General features: G+C 41.6%; 1 protein-coding gene across 1 annotated transcript in view; it reads left to right on the forward strand.

Annotated features, from left to right (window-relative positions):
- The window catches only part of LOC116437442 (guanine nucleotide-binding protein G(q) subunit alpha), a 217,225-nt gene that overhangs the window by 79,952 nt on the left and 115,012 nt on the right, over positions 1 to 22,261 (forward strand). Inside the window, exon 2 of the mRNA XM_032095085.1 lies at positions 2,146 to 2,330. Within this exon, the coding sequence (XP_031950976.1) occupies positions 2,146 to 2,330 (185 nt within the window). The remainder of the gene's footprint in view (positions 1 to 2,145; positions 2,331 to 22,261) is intronic.

A 22,261-nucleotide genomic window follows, 5' to 3' on the forward strand; every position in this document is an offset into this window, starting at 1 on the left:
GGTAAACTTCCAGTTCTCCTTCTTACACAATGGGCATTGTGCAGTTTCCATAGGCCAGTAGTTTTGGAGAACAAGCATTGTGTTAGCTCACCAGGTGTAGGCCATTTATCATCTGGTAACACACCTATGAGGAAAAGAAAAGAATTAGTTACCTAGCCGACAGTGACAATGCTCATCCTTCCTCTTCCATCACGGTGCAGGCATCTCCTGTATCACACCAGGAAGCATGAAAGACTCAGCAGTCCAACTGCTGTTGGATCTACTTCAAAAGTTTTTTGGGTAAGCTGATGTTCTATACTCTTCAGCTTGGAGATTTGGTCTATACCATTTCCATAATTTAGCACGTTCTGACAAGACTGCCAAACAAGATAGCAGCTCCTGGTGATGCCTTAAGAGGCCTCCTAGAAACAGAGACTAGACAGGAGTAAGAGAATAAAAGTAGGTATTTATTTGAAAGGCCTTCAAAGGTACCCCCTGGGGAGCCAGAGGCTATTGCCAAGATGGATCCCAAGATAGACGACAGGTCACGAGTTCTTCACACTTTTATAGGTTTGGTTCATTTGCATATCAGGGTTAATTCTCTAATTAAAGCTTCAGTTTAATGATGTAATTTCCCCTCCGCTTGCCCCCTTAGAGGCTCTTTGGTTTATACTTTTTGGGTCTAGGACAGTCTAGGTGTCCTTGGAGAGCAGGCCTGGAGAGGCTTTGTTATGTCTACCTAGCACGAGAGAGCAGAAATTAACAGGCTACAAGAAACTTCAGAGTTACACACTAAGCAGTACAGGATTTGAAATATATAAAAGTTAAAACCTAAGGCATCATTTCAAACAACAATTTGCAGGTGATAATGGTTTTATAATGGTCCTTTAGCTTTTTTTGGCTACCTGTCCTGCCTACATAGTGCTTGACTGACCTAATGGCACTGCTCCTAGCATACATCAGGCCTTAGCATGAGCTGTGATAGGCAAAAATTTAGGCAGGAGTTGAATTAACAGTCACACACAGTAAAGACAAAATCTTGTAGAGACTTCAAGGTTAGATTTTGAGGTGTACTACCTGAAAGACTTAAGAGTTGCAAGCACAGAATCATGCTTTAACCTTGCATTGCACTGCTTGTGGAATACACTACTCTGAGACACCTGAAACATCATGTAAAGCATAAGGCTTTCTTTGTCCTGGGAGCCAAATATTATATCATAAGGCCTGAAAGCTTTATAAAAATGATCAAAATAAAATCTAGACTGAAAGGCTAAGTATTGCATGCATTTAAATGCATTGCATTTCTTAGGGAGCTAAATAGGTGAACATACAGCATTCATATGGCTGTGCAACTCTTTTAAATTTCAATTCCTTCTTATAAAGTATTCATATGATTTGCTTGCTTAGGTAAGCTCTGCTAATCACAGAGAGACTGAATTTTGCCAAAGGAAAAAATGCTGATATATTTTGTGCAAAATTCAAAACAAGCAAATCTTAACTTTAAATTATTAAACATGCAGAATATTAATTTATTAGTTATTTATGCTTCGTGTAAAGTACAAAGACACAAAGAAATTTAAAGGAAGTAATGACTCTCCATTAACAAATACGAGCCAAATTTTACTTAAAGCTGATTTTATATATTTGTGAGGTTGAAGTTTTCACAACTCTAATTGTTATATTATTTGGTTTTCTAACAAATTTATGTATTGGTTGTATATTGATGCTTACCATAATGTTCTGAAAGTTGGCCATGCAAGCTGATTTTTGTTCTTACTCTATGATTTTTTGTGATAGAACATCTCATAGTAATTCCCTATAGTTGAGAACTATATCTTTGGGAATGGAAATTTATGCTTATAATTTTAAATACACCGTGGTGTATTCTAGATTTTTTTGGAGAGTATATTTTATTTTAGTTATTAACTCATTGCTATTTTTTTCTGCTTCTATTTTGTCTTCAAAATAAAAGTTTTAATTCAATGTTGCTTCAGTTGTTATTGTGTTACTGCTGTCTTTATATTGAACTGATCCCTGTAGCAAGCACCTTGCAAGCACCATAACCACTTGACAGTGTTCTGCCCTGCACTGAACAAGCTGCCCACTTTGTGCAGAAAAGTCATGTTTGTGTCCATTGGCTGAAGTATATTCTTATTTGTCTTGCAGGCACAGGAGAGAGTGGCAAAAGCACATTCATCAAACAGATGAGAATCATTCATGGATCAGGTTACTCTGATGAAGACAAAAGGGGCTTTACAAAATTGGTGTACCAGAATATATTTACAGCAATGCAGGCCATGATCAGAGCCATGGATACCCTCAAAATCCCATACAAGTACGACCATAATAAGGTGAGATTTTTGTTTATTTCCATAGCTGAAATTTTTCCTCTTCTATCTTTAGGAAATGTACTGAAGGTTTCTAAAAATTATAAATCACAAATTATATTCTACCTAAAGTTTAGAAGAAAAGGGCTTCTTCCAGTCGTGCCTCTAGTTCTCTGCCCTTTTCACTGCTCTGACAACGAGGTGCTGTTCTTATCAAGATGTTTGCAGGGTTTGTCATAGCAAGAGGGTAGAGGGCAGACTGCTGTTTGCCTGTGACTTTAATTATCTTTTTTCCTTTCCTCACAGCTTATGTTCTGGGCAAAGCAGTTAAATAATTTTTCTGGTTTGTACCAGTACTACTTAAGGTTTTCCATCAATATTATGTGGAGGAAAAAAAAATATTGGAAAAATAGGTGGGAATATCTTCGTGTGTGTAAGTATATTATGAAATAAAACTTTTGATACAAGGCCTTAGAATAAGCAAATTTTTTTGAAAGTGATGACATCATTGAAACTTAGAAAGAAAATACATTTAAAGCATTTTGTAAGGTTTATCTTTGATTAACCTGACTTCTTTCAATTTTTGTTCCATTCAGAAATTTTCCATTTAAAATCAAATGTATAACTGGTATAACTAGTATTAAAAAGGAAATTTGCATGTGTATTTCAGCTCCATGTTTTTGCTGTACATAAAGCACTGAATTTCCTAACAAGGTGACTTGAAAACTTAGTTCATTGTGAAGCGCACTTTTTTTTTCAGAATCGGTACTGACGGTCATTTTGCTGTAGTATATGAAAGTCCTAATCATAAATCAGTAAATTATTCTTGTATTATACTGCAAAGTATATATTCTACAGTTATTGTTCAAATTGAATGTTGAATTTTATAGGCTGTTTTTATATAGTTGTAGTGAATTAGATGTATCATAGCTGTATATGTGTGGCCAGACCTTTCTAATTAGAGCTGTTCATTTCTCGATATAAAAATAACTTGACTTAAAGTAAGTGAGTCTATCTTTGCACTCACCTCCTTCACTAGATGCAATTCCTTCAAAAACTTGGGGATTTTTTTAATTCAAGGAAATTAAAAATGCAAACTTATCTCTCCTCCTCCCGCCTTTTTTTTCTCCATTGAGAAAGTAAATTTATTAGCCTTGCAACCTAAAAAACAAAAAAAAAAATTGAATCTCATATCAAAAAATTTGGTCTCTAGAGAATATCTCAAAGTTCGAGTAACAGCATATTTTTAGCACAGTACTTGTCTTGCACAATAGCTTAGAAAACTACAGCTCAAGCTGATGTTTGTGTGGCTGAGCCTAAAGAAAAGAGTGAAGTGACACGTATCAAATTCAAAAAGTCCAGTTAAGTAGACAGTTGTGATGTTTGCACAGTGTAAAAAAATGACATCCAGGCTGGATTATTTTAATATCAGTGTAGGAAGAGGCATGTTGTAAGTTAAGGAAGTTAGTTCTTCTAGTGCTGTGTTGGCTTCATAGTCACGGATATAATTAAAGAGGCAGAGTCTGAAATTCATTGTCCTATATTATAATAATCTAGGAACTTTGAAATATTTATTATCAGAATAGTGAAAGTAAATTGAGAAATGTAAACATTACCGTTTACATTGTAATGTCTCAAAACTGATGGTAAGGCATTGTATCATACTTCATCACTTTTCATCACACTTTTTTGTCTTGTCAATTTCAGAATATGAGCTCTACTGAGGTTTAAGATAATAGGTGAGGGTTATCTCTTAGGGATGTGACACAGGAAATGGTTGCTTATGGACTGGGTTTTTAGTTTCCATTTGAGTAAACTGTTACTGTGTTTCCATTTTTTTTTAACCAGAAATTTTGAATTTTTTATATGCATCTTGAATTTTGAAGAAGCAGTTTATAAAATACTGAAAAGCCTTAGGTGGGGTTTCTCTGTCCTGTTTTTTTACAGAAATGGACTTGAGCAATTCTCAAAATTGCCTGTCTACAAAGTTTTTGTGAATGTACAATAGTAACTCGTGCAACCATTGATATTCAAATTCAATTTTAAAAAATCTTATATTTATTTTAAAATATTTTTAATTGTATTTTTAGAAATCTGACCTGTGTATTTATGTTCCTGTCAATCCTTTCAAATTCTGAATTAAAACATTAATTTTTTTATCTTCTGACATTCCCAGTGTTGTCCATAGTGGCTTAGAAGTCATTGCTCCAGGTAATGTAGTCCCCCATTTCTCCTTTTCTATCTTTCTTCATGTCTAATATTGCTGAAGGAAGGCTTTTTAGTTTTCCTCTCCTGTTGTTACAGAACTTTTACTAAAAAAATGTACTACTGTACTAAAGAACTACTACCACTTTTACCCATTATTGTTCCCTTTCAATGTAATTTCCAGAAGACAGTTGCCTCTTCTTACGGACTGTCAGGAAGATGTCACTCAGCAGTGGTTATCAGGCAGAAAGTCTTATTTGAATCCATATCCATGATTTCCCATGAGACTTCTTAAATATTTATAACAAGATACCTAATGTAAGATAGAACAGGTTACAAGAAACTATAGGGACCGAAAACATAAAATAATGTCTTATTGTAGACCAAGAATTTTGCTGTAAGTTGTTTCCATTGCTGAAGTTGTTTCTTTATTTAAGCCTATTTCCCTATAGGAAATGTTTAAAAAATAAAATAAGCAGGTATGGGAAAATGGTTTTAAATTCCAAAATCTTACTGAAATTGTCTTCAAGGCCAAGTTTACTTTATTAATAGCTCCACACCCCCACTCCCCCCCACCCCCATTGAAGTAATCTACTGTAACAAACACACACAAAAGTAAGATATCAGGATCAGGTATGGAGTCAAATTACATCAATTCTCATCTCAAGTAGTGGAGTCTTAAAAGTTTTGGATCTCTTCAGTGAAATTTCATGTTGAACAACAAAGTAGTAATTTCACATGACATTTTTTTTCCCTGGTTAAAGTAGGTATAAAGTCTAAACATTAGAGTTATGTGAACAACATAGGTTGGAGAAAAGGACCTCCCTCATATACCTTACCTGATATTCAGAGTACGAAGGATTGAATCCCAAGCATTAGCATGCAAGCTGTGTGTGAGATGCATTGACTCTCAGATGGTGCAGAATCTGAAGGATTTATGGCCTTCTTAAAAAAGAATTATTATATTCTTGGGATGTTGAAATGAAATGCTTTTAAAGAATAGCTTATTGGTCTGGAATACACATAATAAAAAACTGAACTGTGCCATCTTTGTAAAAAGTATTCTTCAGTGTCTCAAAGCTGAAGCAGAGAGCTTAAAAGCAGGTTACAGGAAAAAGGGATTTATACTAGTCATGTTAGTTAGTACTCCTAGTATTCTCAGTTGTCTTCCTCCAGACACACAAAACTAAAGAAAAATTACCCAGTAAATAAAAGTGTTGCAGTCAGTTAAATGCCTCTAATACTGTGAAGCTACTGATGCAATTTTTTTCCACAAGAAATAGACTACCTAAGAGCAAGCCACTATGGAAAAGAGTGTAGTAAGATTTCAAGTATTGTAATCAATTACATCTATTCAGATAAAGAAATTAAAGATTACTTTTTTCGTTCATGAGTCTTGCTTGACATGAGGTAAAAACTGGCTCCCCAATAGCTTTACATTTCCTGCCATGAGGATTTGCATCAAAGAGCTTTAGGGGCTTCAGTAAAGCCATGAACATTTTTTTCTTCAGTGCTTCATAAAGAATGAACTTACACAATCCAAAACAGAACTCAGTCTCCCCCTAACTGCTTTTCTTTTTAGCTGTCTTCCTCAGTCACTTCTCTCTTGCCTAGATGGCCTCTCTCCAGTTTTATTTTACATTTGACCTTATAAAGTTTTTATCTGTTTACCTGTGACCATATTGTCCTACTCTCTACTGTTTTCATTTTTTATTACATTTAAAGCAAAAATTTTTTTTTAAGTCATTGCTTACTTCCCTTTTTTGTTTACCTTTTGGTTAGAGCTGAAATTTCTTGCATTTGCCTGAATTGCTCCAATGATTTTGTAAATTGTTTCCATCTATTATATTCTTCTTTACTATTTCATATTTTATCTCAACAGAAGTGACTTTTAGATTATATTTTTTCCAAGTGTAGGAAAAATGATTGTCTATCAGAGGTAAAATAGGTTAGCAGAGTCACTCAAAGAACTGAGAATATCTTTTGTTCACATTTTAAAACAGCTGCAAGCCCACAAAATTAAATGAATTAATCACACTGAAGTTCGTGCATGTGCTAACATTTAATTTTGAAATGAATAGGACCTAGATTATTTAATATATATGCCAGATATAGAATACTGTAGGCATAAATTTGAAAACTCAAATTTCAGTGCATTAAAATTTCTTCATTTCGTCTTTTATATTTTAAGAGAAGCACTTTATCTTTTTTGCAACATAATATTTTAAGTGATTAACTACCCTTTTCTAATGGGAAATGAGAAGTCAAATACAAAAACATGTGTGGGGTGTGGTGTCCATGTTTTACCTTTCCAATTCCACCATTTTACTCCTAGTAGAGAGAATGGCTGGTTAAAATGCTTGCTTACAGATTCTTGTAGATTTTGTGATGGCTCCTGCAGATGTTAAAGGTTGATAATTATACAAGATGTTTCTAGCTTTTTTTTTTGTCATTGTTTCTTTTTTATAAGTATTCTTTCTCTTTTACTTTAGATATGTTTGCCACAGTTATTTTTCTTATTGAGTGTCTGAAAAGAAACATTCATGTGACCATGCATTCTGACAATAAAAATGTGAAATATTCTCAGGGAAGCTTTTGAATGTAATAGAGGTCTGGAGTTTATTTTAAGGTAATGAGTAAGATGTTACAGTCTTGAAATGATTCTGATTTCTTTCCTTTATTAGCAGTAGTTTAATAGCTATATGGGTATTTATATTATATATAATTTTTTCTTAGAGCAAAATATTTGTTAACTTCCTAATTAGTTCATTCATTTGTACATATTTTGTGTTTACATAATCCAGCATTCAATTTTGAAATAATTTCAGATTGAAATATTGTCTTAAATTCTCTGAAACTTTGGAAAATATTTTCTACCCCCAGTAAACATTTTTTGGGAAACTGACTGATACAGTTATGTTCCATTTATGTTTTGTGAAATTACTAAAAGCTTTTCAGTCTCATGTCTTCATTGTTCATTTCTACTAACTCACAAGATTCGCTTGAAATAAGATTTACTGCCATGAATTAAGAAACTGTCAGCTAAAATGGGCCATTTGTCTGAAGATTTTGTTGGTCTCTCTTTTTTAGTTTGTACTTCCTATGTGGTAAAAGTTGTAATGTCTGAAATACAAGAAAGCTTCCTCTTATTATACAGTTCAGGTTTGGTTTAGAAAATTGACTGTTAAGCAAATTAGTTGTGGGGTTTTTTAAAATATTAGAAATTAACCAGGCCTTTTTTTAATCAAGTGTTTGGTTTTTTTATTATTGGTGGCAGTACTAGTAGTTTTATATTTAGTGGGATGCATTGCCTGATAAAGGTATTCCCATAATTACTTTGATTGTTGAATTTTTTCTTGCATCTTTTTCTCCCTGGTTAAAGTAGGTATAAAATCTAAACATTAGAGTTTATAACATATTCACACTATGCAATTCTGATCACATGCCTACCTGATTTCAGAATATGGACCTATGTACCTCCATTCTTACAACAAAGTGAATACAAAATCTAACTTTAGGTGACTACCTAAAGGTGAGGCATGAGACAAAGGACCAGTATTTTATTTCTGGAACAGGAGGTGGGCAAAAAAAAAAAAAAAGGAAAAATCTTAGGTATGATTATTGGTGTTAATTTTGTTTTTACAATATGCTTTCCCAGAAACAAATGACAAAGCCTCTGTTGCATGCCTCAATTTTGGAAAAAAAGTATATACATTTTGACTGGTTTCTGTAGATTATTTATTATTATGGTGGACCTAAGATATTGGATAAGAAGAAAATGATTTGTTATGAGCAAGTGGCTTCTGTGAACAGTCTTCAGTTTGACAAAACAGAGCTTAGTATTGGGTTGGAAGGGTAACTGAGACAGTTGCTTTGAATCCCTTCTTTCACTTCTCTAATTCTCATGTGCATTAGAGTTCATGAAATGTATGCCTTGGCTGAGGTAAGTAATACTGTGAAAAAAATGTTATGATTAAGGTATTTTCATGCTAATTAAGTTTGTTTCAGGTTGATGACTTTGCATTTTTCTTCATGTGGCCAATAGGGCAGAGTTTAAATTTGGCTTATTTTGTTTTAGTTAACCTTGTTAGCTAATTTGTATACAGTGTAGCTATAGATTGCATGTACATGCTTTGCAAATTTGGAGTTTTTCTTGAATATTTTCAAAAGGTAACTTATGTGACAAGTAGTTTGTTTGAAAATGTTCCTCTATTTTTAGATTTTATTTTCTTTAATAAGCTATGACCCTTGTTTTGAGAACATATGCACTCAGTATGTATTGTTGCTGTACAAGCAGATAAATGAGCACTCTTGGGGTGTGCATATGTTCTTTGCATCTTGCTTCAGTCCTTATCCAGCTATTTTTTTTGGACCAGAGAACCAAGTGCTGTCAATTGTACAGGTTATACAAAAAAGTAATGTATGAACCCAGAGTGCAGAGAATATTTCTCTGCCTGTTTTGAAGGATTCTAACCCCCTGGACAACATTGTTTTCGACCTTCGTCCTTGGAGAAAATTGCCTACCCTCTGGGAAGAATTAGAATCTACACTGGTGTGAACTAGGTGATAAAATATTATGTAAGATTGTCACAGGGTGAAAAATTCAGAAGATTTGGGTTTGTTAATATAGTAAATAGATAAAAGCAAAAAACTTCAAAATGGAGGATTGTTGTTCTCCAGACCTTCTTCTTCTTCTTCTTCTACTACTCCATATTCTGCAGTAGAAGTAGTTTGGGATGATTGGATAAAGAATTCCGCAGTTCCTGTCTACGTGACTAGATGATTTCTTATACATTGGTGGAAAAGTAAAAATAATGTACGCTTTTAGTGACCTTTGGTTAATTTACCTTTAGAAAGGCTGTGTAATCTTGATAATTTGGCATTCTCCTGCATTCTCTGCTCTGTGCTATGTCTGGGTCACGTTAAGTGGCTCTATTTCTCTGATAAGACTTAATAAACAAACAACTATCTGAAAGCAGAGAAGGCTGAAAGTCCCGTTCGTCTCTCGGACTCCTGGCAAAGACTCTAAAATTCTCCCCCATCAGGTGAGGCATAATTACAGCACAGATAGTGTCAAGTAACTGTCACTGGAGCATAAAAGAAGTCTTGGGCACACTTGTTTCCTTTCTGGACTTTGGTGCAACTTTATACTGGGTGGAGACAGAATGGAAACATGTCCTGGAGTAAAGAGGTATTAACACTGCAGTTGTGTAACCTTGGTGAATCCCATAACAGTCTTTGGGGTGCCAATTGCACCACTTCATGACTATTTTTATGTTTTTATTTCTGTTTATTCAAAAAAAGGAAAACACAGAGATCAAAATTATTGACATTGGATTTAGTTTGGTCATATTTTTCTTACCTAGTCTATATCTATTTGTAATCTACAGAGGGTTTGCTGTGTATGTTGTAGAAAAGAAGCACCACCTTGACTTTGGAAAGTCTGACAGCAAACTTTTTTCTAACTGTACCATTTATAGGGCCACACTGTCATTTTACATTTGTTAAGAGGTTTAGAACAAAACTGAAATCAAATTTTTGTGTGTTCATTTCTATTAATGTGTTTGTTTAATTATTTTTGTGGTAGCCCAGTAGTTTATTCTTGTAATGGGTTTGCACGGCAAGGTTTTGGTAGGGGGGAGGTACAGGCGTGGCTTTTGTGAGAAGCTGCCAGGAGCTTCCCCTATGTTTGATAGAGCCAATGCCAGCTAGCTTCAAGAGAAACCCGTTGATGGCCAAGGCCGAGCCCATCAGTGATGGTGGTACCACCTCTGGGATAAAATATTTAAGCAGGGAAAAAAACCTGTGCAACAGCAACTGCAGCCAGAGAGAGGAATGAGAATATGTGAGAGAAACAACTCTGCAGGCCCCCAGATCAGTGGAGAAGGAGGGGCAGGAAGCACATCAGGCGCCGGAGCTGACAGTCCCCTGCAGCCCATGGTGCAAGACCACGGTGAGGCAGCTGTGCCCCTGCAGCCCAGGGAGGTCAATGGGGAAGCAGAGATCCACCTACAGCCTGTGGAGGAGACCCACACTGGAGCAGGTGGATGCTTGAAGGAGTCTGTAACCCTGTGGGAAGCCTGCGCTGGAGCAGGGTCCTTGCAGGACCTGTGGAGAGAGGAGCCCACACTGGAGCATATTTGCTGGCAGGACTTGTGACCCTCGTGGAGGACTCATGCTGGAGCAGTCTGTTTCTGAAGGACTGCACCCCGTGGAAGGGACCCGCACTGAAGCAGGTGGATGCCTAAAGGAGGCTGTGACCGCGTGGGAAGCCTGTGCTGGAGCAGGGTCCTGGCAGCACCTATGGACCTGTGGAGAGGAGCCCATGCTGGAGCAGGTTTGTTGGCAGGACTTGTGAAACTGTTGGGTAGCCATGTTGAGAGCAGCCTGTTCCTGAAGGACTGCACCCTATGGAAGGGACCCATGCTGGAGCAGGGGAAGAGTATGAGGAGTCCTCTCCCTGAGGAAGAAGGAGCAGCAGAAACAATGTGTGACAAACTGACCACAACCTCCTTTTCCTGTCCCCCTACAAGGCTGGGGGAGGACATAGAGAAAATTGTTAGCAACCTTAAGCTCAGGAAGGAGGGAGAGGTGGGGGGGAGGGAGGTGTTTTTAAAATTTGGTTTTATTTCTCATTATCCTGCTCTGATTTGGTTGGTAATAAACTAATTTCCCTAAGTTGAGTCTGTTTTGCCCATGATGGTATTTGGTGAGTGATCTCTGCCTGCCCTTATCTCAATCCATGAGCTTTTCATTATATTTTCTCTCCTCTGTTCAGTTGAGGAGGGGAGTGATAGAGGGGCTTTGGGCACCTGGCATCCAGCCAAGGTCAACCCACCACAATTCTTTACTGCTGGTTCTGCTCAACTAGGTGCTTGACATTGGAGAAATATAGTAGCACCAATAATTCAAAGCTCCTTCAAGGATCATTTAAAACACAAATCTGCTGAGTACGAAACATGAATAGTTTTTACACCTGCAGGGTGCACTTGGACTACACTAGAACTTACAGTTGTGCAGAAACAGGCTTCCTGTCTCATCTAAGTATTTTAACAGGTATTCTGACATAACAGAATTTTTCTGCTGTGTATTTCAGTATTTCTTTTGAACTGGGTATGGATGCAAAGGTAGTGATGCCTTTTCCTGGTCTTAAAATCAAGACTCATACACGGTTAGAAGGGGAAAAGGGATTTTACCTTGGTATTTATTTTAAGGATCCTTAGGTGCACATGTCCAGGTCAAATGCACCGAAATGCACGCTGCAATGCCCCCCCCCCTCCCCCCCCAAAAGATCTGGTATAACATTATAGGTTTTACTAATTAGCATATCTATCAAAAATTCCCCAATGAGAGGCTCTAGTGAGCCCCCCTCCCCAAGGAGCCTTCCCCTGGATGGTTCTATCTTAGTTTACAGAATGTGTTCTGGAGAGGACCTTGGGGTCTGGGGCACACTGATCCCTAACTACAAAGCTTCTAAAATGTTTAGTCTCTCAGCTTGACAAACAAGTCTAAGAATGTAGGCAAAAAGCACTAAGAATACAGAAGTTGTAAAAAAGCTATAACAGGAGTATAAAAGAAAAGGCAAAAAATCTTCATGGCATCAGTAGTACGTTATCAATCTTCTCTTTTAAAAACTGAAAAGATGTGAATAGTTTGGTTTGGAAGGGTTTTCCTTACTGTTATGATTTTTATTAAGAGTTAGAATCATGATGATATTCCATTAAATAAAAAAACCATTGTCCATTTCTATGTCTAAGCCATAATGTCATATGTTGTAAAAGGCCGGAATAATTTCATTGCACCGGTCTCCGAAAGCAAAACTTAAAGGCACATATCACAGTCAAATAGGAAGAATCTTGTATAATTTTAAGCACTTGAAGGGTGGGGTTTTTTTACTTAACTCACAACATGTAATCTGATAAAATTGTGTGTTTTCTGGCATGAAATATTTGTATTTTTAAGAAACATTTTATATACATTTTTAATGTTTTCTTTGATGTTCCTATGCATTTTTTAAAGCTGGCTTCATTCAAACTCTGGATTGAAAAGGGACTTTTGAAAGCTGAAATCTTTTGCGGTAAGGCTTTTAATTACTTTTTCCCCATGAAACCAGTACTTTCTGGGTTTCATTTGGTTCTTTTTTCCGCCTTTCCTTTCCTCTACTTTCTCTGTCAGCTTGAAACTTTAATACTCCCTTGGCCTTTTAAAATTTAAAACATTTAAGGATTGAAAATAAAGCTGCTCAAAAAAGCGCAAAATATACTGGATATTTGTGGTGGGTTGACCCTGGCTAGATGCCAGGTGTCCACCAAAGCTGCTCTATCACTCCCTTTCCTCAGCTGGACAGGGGAGAGAAAATATAATGAAATGCTCATGCCATGGGTAACGCAAAATGTTGTTGTATTCCATATCCATCTGTGCCAAAAAATTGTTACTGTCTCTTTAAGGACCAGCAGTGCAGCCAGAAACAGAATCACGAGGTCGGGGGATGGTAGGGCAGGTGCTTTTAAAGTCTGGTCTTCCAGGCATCTCACTCTCTTTTTCTTGACACGTGATTTTTGCCTCAGTGGCTTCTTGGGTTTTGCCTTAGGCAGAGCTCGATCTCTCTGGCTGCTTGGTTTGGCTCTTGGTTTCTTGCTGTAGAGCCGAGGCAGCACGGGCAGAGGCTTTTCCTTTTTGGGTTCTCTTTTCAGTTTTTTTCTCATCTCAGAGACACTGCCTTGGGGCAAATTCCACAGGTTCCCAACTGTTGCCACAGCGCTGAGCAGGGTGGCCCCCGCTCCAGCAAGCCAGTCCAGCTCGCCATCAGTGCCCAGCCAAGGGGAGAAGACCACGAGCTGCCCCAACCCAGCCGCCTTGCCTTGCCTGCTCCTGTCGTCTCCTGCTACGAGGAAGGTGAAGTCCCTCTGTGAGTTTCTATCCCTTGATCCAGAGAATACCAGTTGGAGCTCCAGCTGTCGAGGAGATAAGCAGAGCGGAGAGGGGCATGGGGGGAAGACTCACACCATCTTTCCCTTTGTCCTTCAAACCACATGCTCGGCTGTGGAGCGCCATCTTGGGGGGATGTGCCCAGCATTTTGGGTCTCTCTTTGTTCTTGGGAGGAATCCGTGAGATTTAGCAATTTTTTTATCTAGCAGTTATTTACTGGTTTGGTTGTTTTGGGGTTTTTTGCCTGTTGCTGTTCTACTTGTTAGTAAACTGTTATCGTTTCACTTATATTTACTCATTTTTGTTCCTCATTGGTGGAAAGGGATTTGTTTGAACCTGTAAAAGGAGGCAACTCATTCCAGAGTGTTCTCCTTTAATTTGTCTCAAACCAAGACAAATTTGGCACCCAACTTAAGGGGCATGAGGGAGAAAGTGGAAAATTTACAATTTTGTCTGGAACATTTTATACTGGATACAGGACTCACTGGTCAACATGCTGCCCGGTTTAATCATGGGGCTGTGGCACCTAGACTTATATACTTCTCTATATATATGGTACAATTTGCCCAGGATATGGTTCTTTTTCAGATCGGGGACACAAACCAAGATTGCTTTGTTGATACACTCTGCGATATCAGCTTATGTAAAGATAACATCAGAGGCAGTGAGATGTGTATTTGCTGCTGGTTTGCCTATCCTGGTCTCAGCTGCAACTTCTGAGGGTTTAGTAATAATCACCCCCAGCCTGTTGGGAGAAAAGTAGGGGATGATTTTTCCCAACTGTTTACATCCTTCTCCCCCTTCAGGTCTGACACATCACCTTTTGAGAATGTTCATTTCTGTCTAGATGTTAAAGACACCATGTTTTTGTTGTTAATTCTGTTAACTCTCCTCTATATGGCCTACAACACATTTAGAATCAGGGCTGAGATTTCCAGGATGGTTGCTCAGAGATCTGCCCCAGTGGTAGAAAATCCTGAGTGACATGGAATGTGGGAGGATATAGGCCAGGTCCTGAAGAAATACTCTGCCCCAATAGTTTGGAATTTCCCCCCTGAACAAATTCAGAACCCAGCTGAGGTAGGGAAATATCTGAAAGAAAATTGCAATGACAGTTCCAAAGAGAGGCAGCTTATTGCACTGTGCTGGGCCCTGGCTAATGCTTATTGCACACTGCTCGATACTGTACAGCAGCACCTACAGACAGAGGGAAAGGAGAACAAATCGGAAGACACCATGGTCATTCAGTCTGCAGTTAAACCAGAAGGGCAGCCTAAGCCAATAGCAGTTGCCTCCATCCAGAGAAGAAAGTATAAAACCAAATCCATTTGCCCGGTGGATGATGACGGGGAGGCAGGACCCTCACAGGAAGCAGAGGAATCAGAACCAGAAATAATCATCAAATCTTTGTCCTTAGAAAGTCTCTGCAATTTCAGGAAAGACCTCACCTGACGACCCGACAAGTCTATATTGAGCTTGTTGATCTGAGTCTGGGACACTGCAGGTGATGGCTCAGTTTTGGACGGTATTAAAGCAAGGCACTTGGGATCTCTGTTGCATCATGTGGGTATCAATCAGGGGATCATGAGGAGGCCCGAACCCCTCAGCCTCTGGACACAACTCTTGGCCAGTGTGAAGGAGAGATACCTTTTCCCAGAAGATCTCCAGCTGCAGCAAGGCCCTTGGAAGACCATGGAGCAACAAATCCAATGCTTGCAAGAACGGGCTGTGATAGAGATCCTTTTCTCAAATGATGACAAAACCACTAAGAGTCCAGACCTGGTAAAATGTACAACACTGACGTGGCTCAAACTAGCACTACACAGGCATACTCTCATTTCCTAGCATCACTGCAGTGGAATAAGGAAAATGAGACAGTGGGTACTATGACTTCCTCTCCTTAGCCATTCAGGCACAGGGAGGGGCTTCCTCTGCCCATTGCAGGTGATTTAAAGAAGGCTTTAGGGAGCGTGGCGACCAGGAATGGGCAAACAGAGGCATGACACATCTTTGAGGGCATTGCATGGCAGTTTGCACAGGCAGGGCAAGCAGGCAGGGTTTCAGCCATCCTCCTGGTAGTGGGGTTTTATTTTGTGTTGGGGTTTTGTTTGGTTGGTTTTGGGTTTTTTTTCCTCAGCAATGGTCTCCAAATGATCAAAAGCTATAGCTAGTAAAAGTGTACCAACCCAAACAGAACCCCTCAAGAAGGACACTTCTGTCAAGTCCCTTCGTGCAAGGAATGAGCCTGTCAGTAGTACCAGGGGATGGTGCAAAAGATGCCTGCATGTAGTGCGAACAGGTGAATGATCTGCTCTGTCTGGTGGTGGAGCTTAAGGAGGAAGTAGAAAGACTAAGGAGTATTAGGGAAAGTGAAAGGGAAATAGACTGGTGGATTTTCACCCTTTTAACCCTGAGAGAAGCCCATCAGGAGTCAGAGGACTCCCATGCCTCTTACCATCAGGCAGAAGGAGGATACCTAGCAGATGAAGGGGAGTGGAAATGGGTCCCTACTCAGGGAGTTAATAAAAATTCCTCCTGACCCCCATCACCTACCCAGGTGCCACTTCAGAATAGGTATGAGGCCCTGGATCCAGAGGGTCAGCCAGATGACATAGAAGAAAATAATTTTCCCAGTGAGCCTCCCAATTATACTTCGTCTGTCCGACGGATCACTACCTCTAGCATTAAAAAGAAAAGAAGGGTAGTCGTGGTAGGTGATTCCCTTCTGAGGGGAATAGAGTGTCCCATATGTCGACTGGACCCATCCCACAGGGAGGTCTGCTGCCTCCCTGGGGCCCGGGTACAGGATATCACTGGGACACTCCCTTAACGTATTCAGCCCTCTGCTTATTACCCACTGTTGACACTCCAGGATGGCAGTGATGAGCTTCAAAAGAAGAGCACCAGGGCAATTAAAAGGGACTTCAAGGCTCTAGGTCGATTGGTTGATGGGGCAGGAGCACAGGTAGTGTTCTGCTCAGTCCCTTCAGCTGCAGGGACAAATGATGAAAGGAACAGGAGAGCCCACATTATCAACAAGTGGCTTAAAGGACTGGTGTCATGGGCAGAATTTTGGGTTCTGTGATCATGGGGCAATTTTCATGGCACCTGGCCTGCTAGAGCCAGATGGGCTCCATCTGTCTAACCAGGGCAAAAGGATTCTAGCCCATGAATTGGCAGAACTTATTGAGAGGACTTTAAACTAGGATGGAAGGGGGAAGGGGATGCAACTAGGCTCTCCAGAAACAAGCCCAAGGGTAGTAAGCCAGAGTCAGGGGTGAAATCAGCAGCTCAGTGCATGTACACTAATGCACGCAGCATGAGTAACAAACAAGAGGAGATGGAAGCCATGGTACAGCAGCAAAGCTATGAGGTAGTTGCCATCACGGAAACGTGGTGGGATGACTCGCATAACAGGAGCACTGCAATGGATGGCTACAAGCTCTTCAGAAGAGATAGGCAAGGCAGAAGAGGTGGAGGGGCAGCTCTGTATATTAGGGAGGATCTCGATGCCATGGAAATTGAGATTAATGATTATAAGGTCGAGTGCCTATGGGTAAGAATCAGGGGGAAGGCCAACAAGGCTGACATCCTGGTGGGAGTCTGTTATCGACCACCCAACCAGGAAGAAGAGGTGGATAACTTATTCTACAAGCAGCTGGAGGATGTTTCAAGATCACCAGCCCTTGTTCTTGTAGGTGACTTTAACCTACCAGACATCTGCTGGGAACTCAGCAGAGAAGAGGCAGTCTAGGAGGTTCTTAGAGTGTATGGAGGACAACTTGTCACAGCTGGTGAGCGAGCCTACCAGGGGAGGGACTACGCTAGACCTGCTGTTTGCAGGAAGAGATGGGCTGGTGGGAGATGTGGTGGTTGGAGGCCATCTGGGACACAGTGACCATGAAATTATAGAGTTTTCAATATTTGGTGAAACAAAGAGGGGCATCAATGAATTTTCTACACTGGACTTCTGGAGGGCAGACTTTGGCCTATTCAAGAGACTTATTTGGAGAGCTCCTTGGGAAGCAGCCCTTAACAACAAAGGAGTCCAGGACAGGTGGGCGTGCTTCAAAACAGAAATCTTGAAGGCACAAGAACAGACTGTCCCTATGTGGCAAAAGATGAGCCGACAAGGAACATGACTGGCCTGGATGGGCAAGGAGCTTTTGAAGGAACTAAGGAAAAAAAAGAGGGTGTATCACCTTTGGAAGGAGGGTCAGGTATCTCAGGAAATGCTTAAGGGAGTTGCTAGGTCATGTAGGAAAAAAAATAGAGAGGCTAAAGCCCAGTTAGAACTCAATCTGGCCACTTCTGTAAAGGATAATAAAAAATATTTTTATAAATACATTAATGGCAAAAGGAAGGGCCATTCTCTATTAGATGCAGGAGGGAATTTAGTAACTAAAGATGAGGAAAAGGCAGAGGTACTTAACACCTTCTTTGCCTCAATTTTCAACAGAAAGACAGGTTGTCCTCAGGACAACTGTCCTTCTGGGCTGGTAGATGGTGTCAGGGAGCAGAATAGCCCCCCTGTTATCCGGGAGGAAGCAGTCAGAGACCTGCTGAGCCACTTAGATGCTCACAAATCCATGGGACCAGATGAGATCCATCCTAGGGTGATGAGGGAGCTGGCAGATGAGCTTGTGAAGCCACTCTCCATCATTTACCATCAGTCCTGGCTCAGCAGGGAGGTCCCAGATGACTGGAAGCTGGCCAATGTGACACCTATTCACAAGAAGGGATGGAAGGAGGATCTGGGAAACTGCAGGCCTGTCAGCCTGACCTCAGTGCCCAGCAAGATTATGGAACAGATTTTCTTGAGTGCCATCACACAGCACCTACAGGATGGCCAGGGAATCAGACCCAGCCAGCATGTGTTTAGGAGGGATAGGTCATGCCTGACCAACCTGATCTCCTTTTATGACCAGGTGACCTGCCTGGTGGGTGAGGGAAGTCTGTGGACGTAGCCTACCTGGACTTCAGCAAAGCCTTTGACACTGTCTTCCATCGCATACTCCTGGAAAAGCTGGCAGCCCACAGCTTGGACAGGTGCACTCTTCACCTGGTTAAGAACTGGCTGAATGGCCAGGCCCAGAGAGTGGTGGTGAATGGTGCTGCATCCAGTTGACAGCTAGTCACTAGTGGTGTCCCCCAGGGATCAGTGTTGGGCTCTGTCCTGTTTAATATCTTCATTGATGATCTGGATGAGGGGATTGAGTCCACCATCAGCAAATTTGCAGATGACACCAAGCTGGGAGCATGTGTCGATATGACGGAGGGTAGGAGGACTCTGCAAAGGGACCTGGACAGGCTGGATAGATGGGCAGAGTCCAACAATATGAGATTTAACAAGTCCAAGTGTTGGGTCCTGTACTTTGGCCACAACAGCCCCCTGTATCGCTACAGGCTGGGTACAGAGTGGCTGGACAGTGGCTAGGCAGAAAGGGACCTGGGGGTACTGGTTGACAGCAGACTGAACATGAGCCAGCAGTGTGCCTAGGTGGCCAAGAAGGCCAATGGCATCCTGGCATGTGTCAGAAACAGTGTGGCCAGCAGGACTAGAGAAGTCATTCTTCCCCTGTACTTGGCACTGGTGAGGCTGCACCTTGAGTACTGTGTCCAGTTCTGGGCCCCTCAATTTAGGAAGGACGTTGAGATGCTTGAACGTGTCCAGAGGAGGGCAACAAGGCTGGTGAAGGGCCTGGAACACAAGACCTATGAAGAAAGGCTGAGGGAGCTGGGGTTGTTTAGCCTGGGAAAAGAAGGAGGCTCAGGGGTGACCTTATCACTTTCTACAACTATCTGAAAGGTGGTTGTAGTCAGGTGGGGGTCGGTCTCTTTTTCCAGGCAACCACTGACAGAATGAGAGGACACAGTCTTAAGCTGTTCCAGGGGAAGTTTAGGTTAGACATCAGGAAAAAATTCTTCACTGAAAGAGTGATTGGGCACTGTAATTGTCTGCCCATGGAGGTGGTGGAGTCACTGTCCCTGGACATCTTTAAAAAAAGACTGGACGTGGCACTCAGTGCCATGGTTTAGTTGATAAGGTGGCATTTGGTCATAGGTTGGACTTGATGATCTCAAAGGTCTTTTCCAACCTAGTTCATTCTGTGATTCTATGACAAGAAGGCTCCAGACATGAAGACACTGTCCATGCCCTGACAAGAGCCCAAATCCTGGCTGTGGAAACAGACTTGACCAAGCGTATGCAGAAATTGGAGGACAGGATTGAAGAGACCCATCAGAAACTCAGCAAGGAGCTTAAAGAGGGCCTTCTCCAAGTCTCATCAGTACAGACCAGAGCCCCTGTTATCAGAAGTAGACATCGCCCAGCTAGGGAGAGGAGGTACACTCCATGAGCCAACCCATGGTTCTTCCTGTGTGAAAATGGGGAAGACAGAATAAGATGGGGTGGAAAACTCACTTCTGTCCTTACAGCACAGGTGCATTAGCTAAATGAGGAAACTACTAACAGAGGGAGTCCTACAAGAATGAATGTATCTCCAGAGTCTTGTGACCGAGCTGCTAGACAAAACGGAAGGCAGGATGACATGTCAGATCCCCTTGAAGGAACCTCCAGAATGTATGCCCAGGGAGGGAACAATAGCCAGAACTAGAGGGGCCTTGCCTCTAGACAGGTAGAGACCAGGGAAAATCGAGTCTATTGGACTGTGTGGATCCAATGGCCTGGCACATCAGAACCACAAAAATACAAGGTTTTGGTTGACACTGGCACACAATGTACTCCAATACCATTGGGACATGTGGGGGCAGAACCTGTTTCTATTACTGGGGTGACAGAGGGGTCTCAGCAGTTGACTTAGTTGGAAGCTGAGGTGAGCTTGACTGGGAAGGAGGGGAAAAAAACCACCCTATTGTGACTGGTCCAGAGGCTCTGTGTATCCTTGGTATAGATTACCTCTGGAGTGGTTATTTCAAAGACCCAAAAGGACTCAGGTGGGCTTTTGGGATAGCTGCTGTGGAGACAAAAGGCATTAGACAGTTGAACACCTTGCCTGGTCTCTCAGAGGAGCCTTCTGCAGTAGGACTCCTGTTGGTTGAAGAACATCATGTACCGATTGCCATCAGAACAGCGCATCATCGGCAATACCACACAAACTGAGACTATGTGATTCCCATCCATAAGATGATCTGTGAACTGGAGAGCCAGGGACTTTGTCGGGGTCCCTTCCCCCCGCCATGTAGCCCTGGGAGAGGGGCACGGGGTTTCCCTAGCCCCTGGTCAGCCTCGTTTCCCATTGGTTGTTTTGTGTTCCCCTGTGCGGGCAAGGACCCTCAGGTCCCGTGACTGCAACAGTTCCTTGGCAGATCCCAGCCATGCGGCTGGAGAAATAAACATCTCTCTGAAACATCTATCAAGAATCGGTCCATATATATTTCTTTTCCACGGCGTCCTTGTTTGATACATGCGTGTTACAGTATCCTCACTGTAACAGGACTTGTCAGCAAGTCACTCACCCTTCAACAGCCCCCTTTGGCCTGTGTGTAAATCTAATGGAGAATGGAGACTAACTGGGCTATCGTGGCCTGAATCAAGTCACACTATCACTGAGTGCTGCCATGACAGACATGCTCAAACTTCAGTATGAACTCGAGTCCAAGGCAGCAAAGTGGTGCCACTATTAACATTGCAAATGCATTTTTCTCCATTCCTCTAGCAGCAGGGTGCAGGACACAGTTTGCTTTCACCTGGAGGGACATGTAGTGTACTTGGAATCAACTGCCCCAGGGGTGGAAGCACAGTCCCACCATTTGCCATGGACTGATTCAGCCTGTACTGGAAAAGGGTGAGGCTCCAGAACACTTGCAATACATTGATGACATAATTGTATGGGGGAACACGGCAGAGGAAGTTTTTGAGAAAGGAGAGAAAATCACCCAGATTCTCCTGAAAGTGGGTTTTGCCATCACACAAAGTAAAGTCAAGGGACCTGCCCAGGAAATTCAGTTTCTAGGGGTGAAGTGGCAAGACGGATGCAGACAGATTCCAACAGCAGCTCATGAGTTGAGATAAGGACAGGCAGGGATCACTCACCAATTACCATCATGGACAAAACAGACTTGGCTCGGGAAATTAGTTTAATTTATTGCCAATCAAATCATAGTAGGATAATAAGAAATAAAACCAAATTTTAAAACACCTTCCCCCCAACCCTCCATTCTTCCCAGGTTCAACTTCATTCCCAATTTTCTCTTCCTCCTCCCCCTGAGCAACGGCAGGGGGTTTGGGGTTGTGGTCAGTTCATCACATGTTGTTTCTCTGTTCCTTCATCCTCCCATTCTTCTGCTCTAGCATGGGGTCCTTCCCACAGGAGACAATCCTCCATAAACTTCTCCAACATGAGTCCTTCCCACAGGCTGCAGTTCTTCACAAACTGCTCCAGCATGAGCCCCTTCCACAGGATGCAGTCCTTCAGGCACAGCCTGCTCCAACATGGGTCCACAGCAGGGTCACAAGTCCTGCCAGCAAACTGCTCCAGCATGGGCTCCTCTCTACATGGGTCCACAGGTCCTTGTCAGGACCCTGCTCCAACATGGACTTCCCACAGGGTCACATCCTTCTTTGGGCATCCACCCACTGTGGCATGGGTCTCCTCCACGGGTTGCAGGAGGATCTCTGCTCTGCCATGAACCTCCATGGGCTGCAGGGGCACAGCTGCCTTACCATGGTCTTCACCACGGGCTGCAGGGGAATCTCAGCTTTGGTGCCTGGAGCACCTCCTGCCCCTCCTTCTCCACTGACCTTGGGGCCTGCAGAGTTGTTCTTACATGTTCTCACTCCTCTCTTCTGGCTGCTGTG

The sequence above is a fragment of the Corvus moneduloides genome, chromosome W (assembly GCF_009650955.1).
Source record: "Corvus moneduloides isolate bCorMon1 chromosome W, bCorMon1.pri, whole genome shotgun sequence".
Taxonomy (NCBI): Eukaryota; Metazoa; Chordata; class Aves; order Passeriformes; family Corvidae; genus Corvus; species Corvus moneduloides.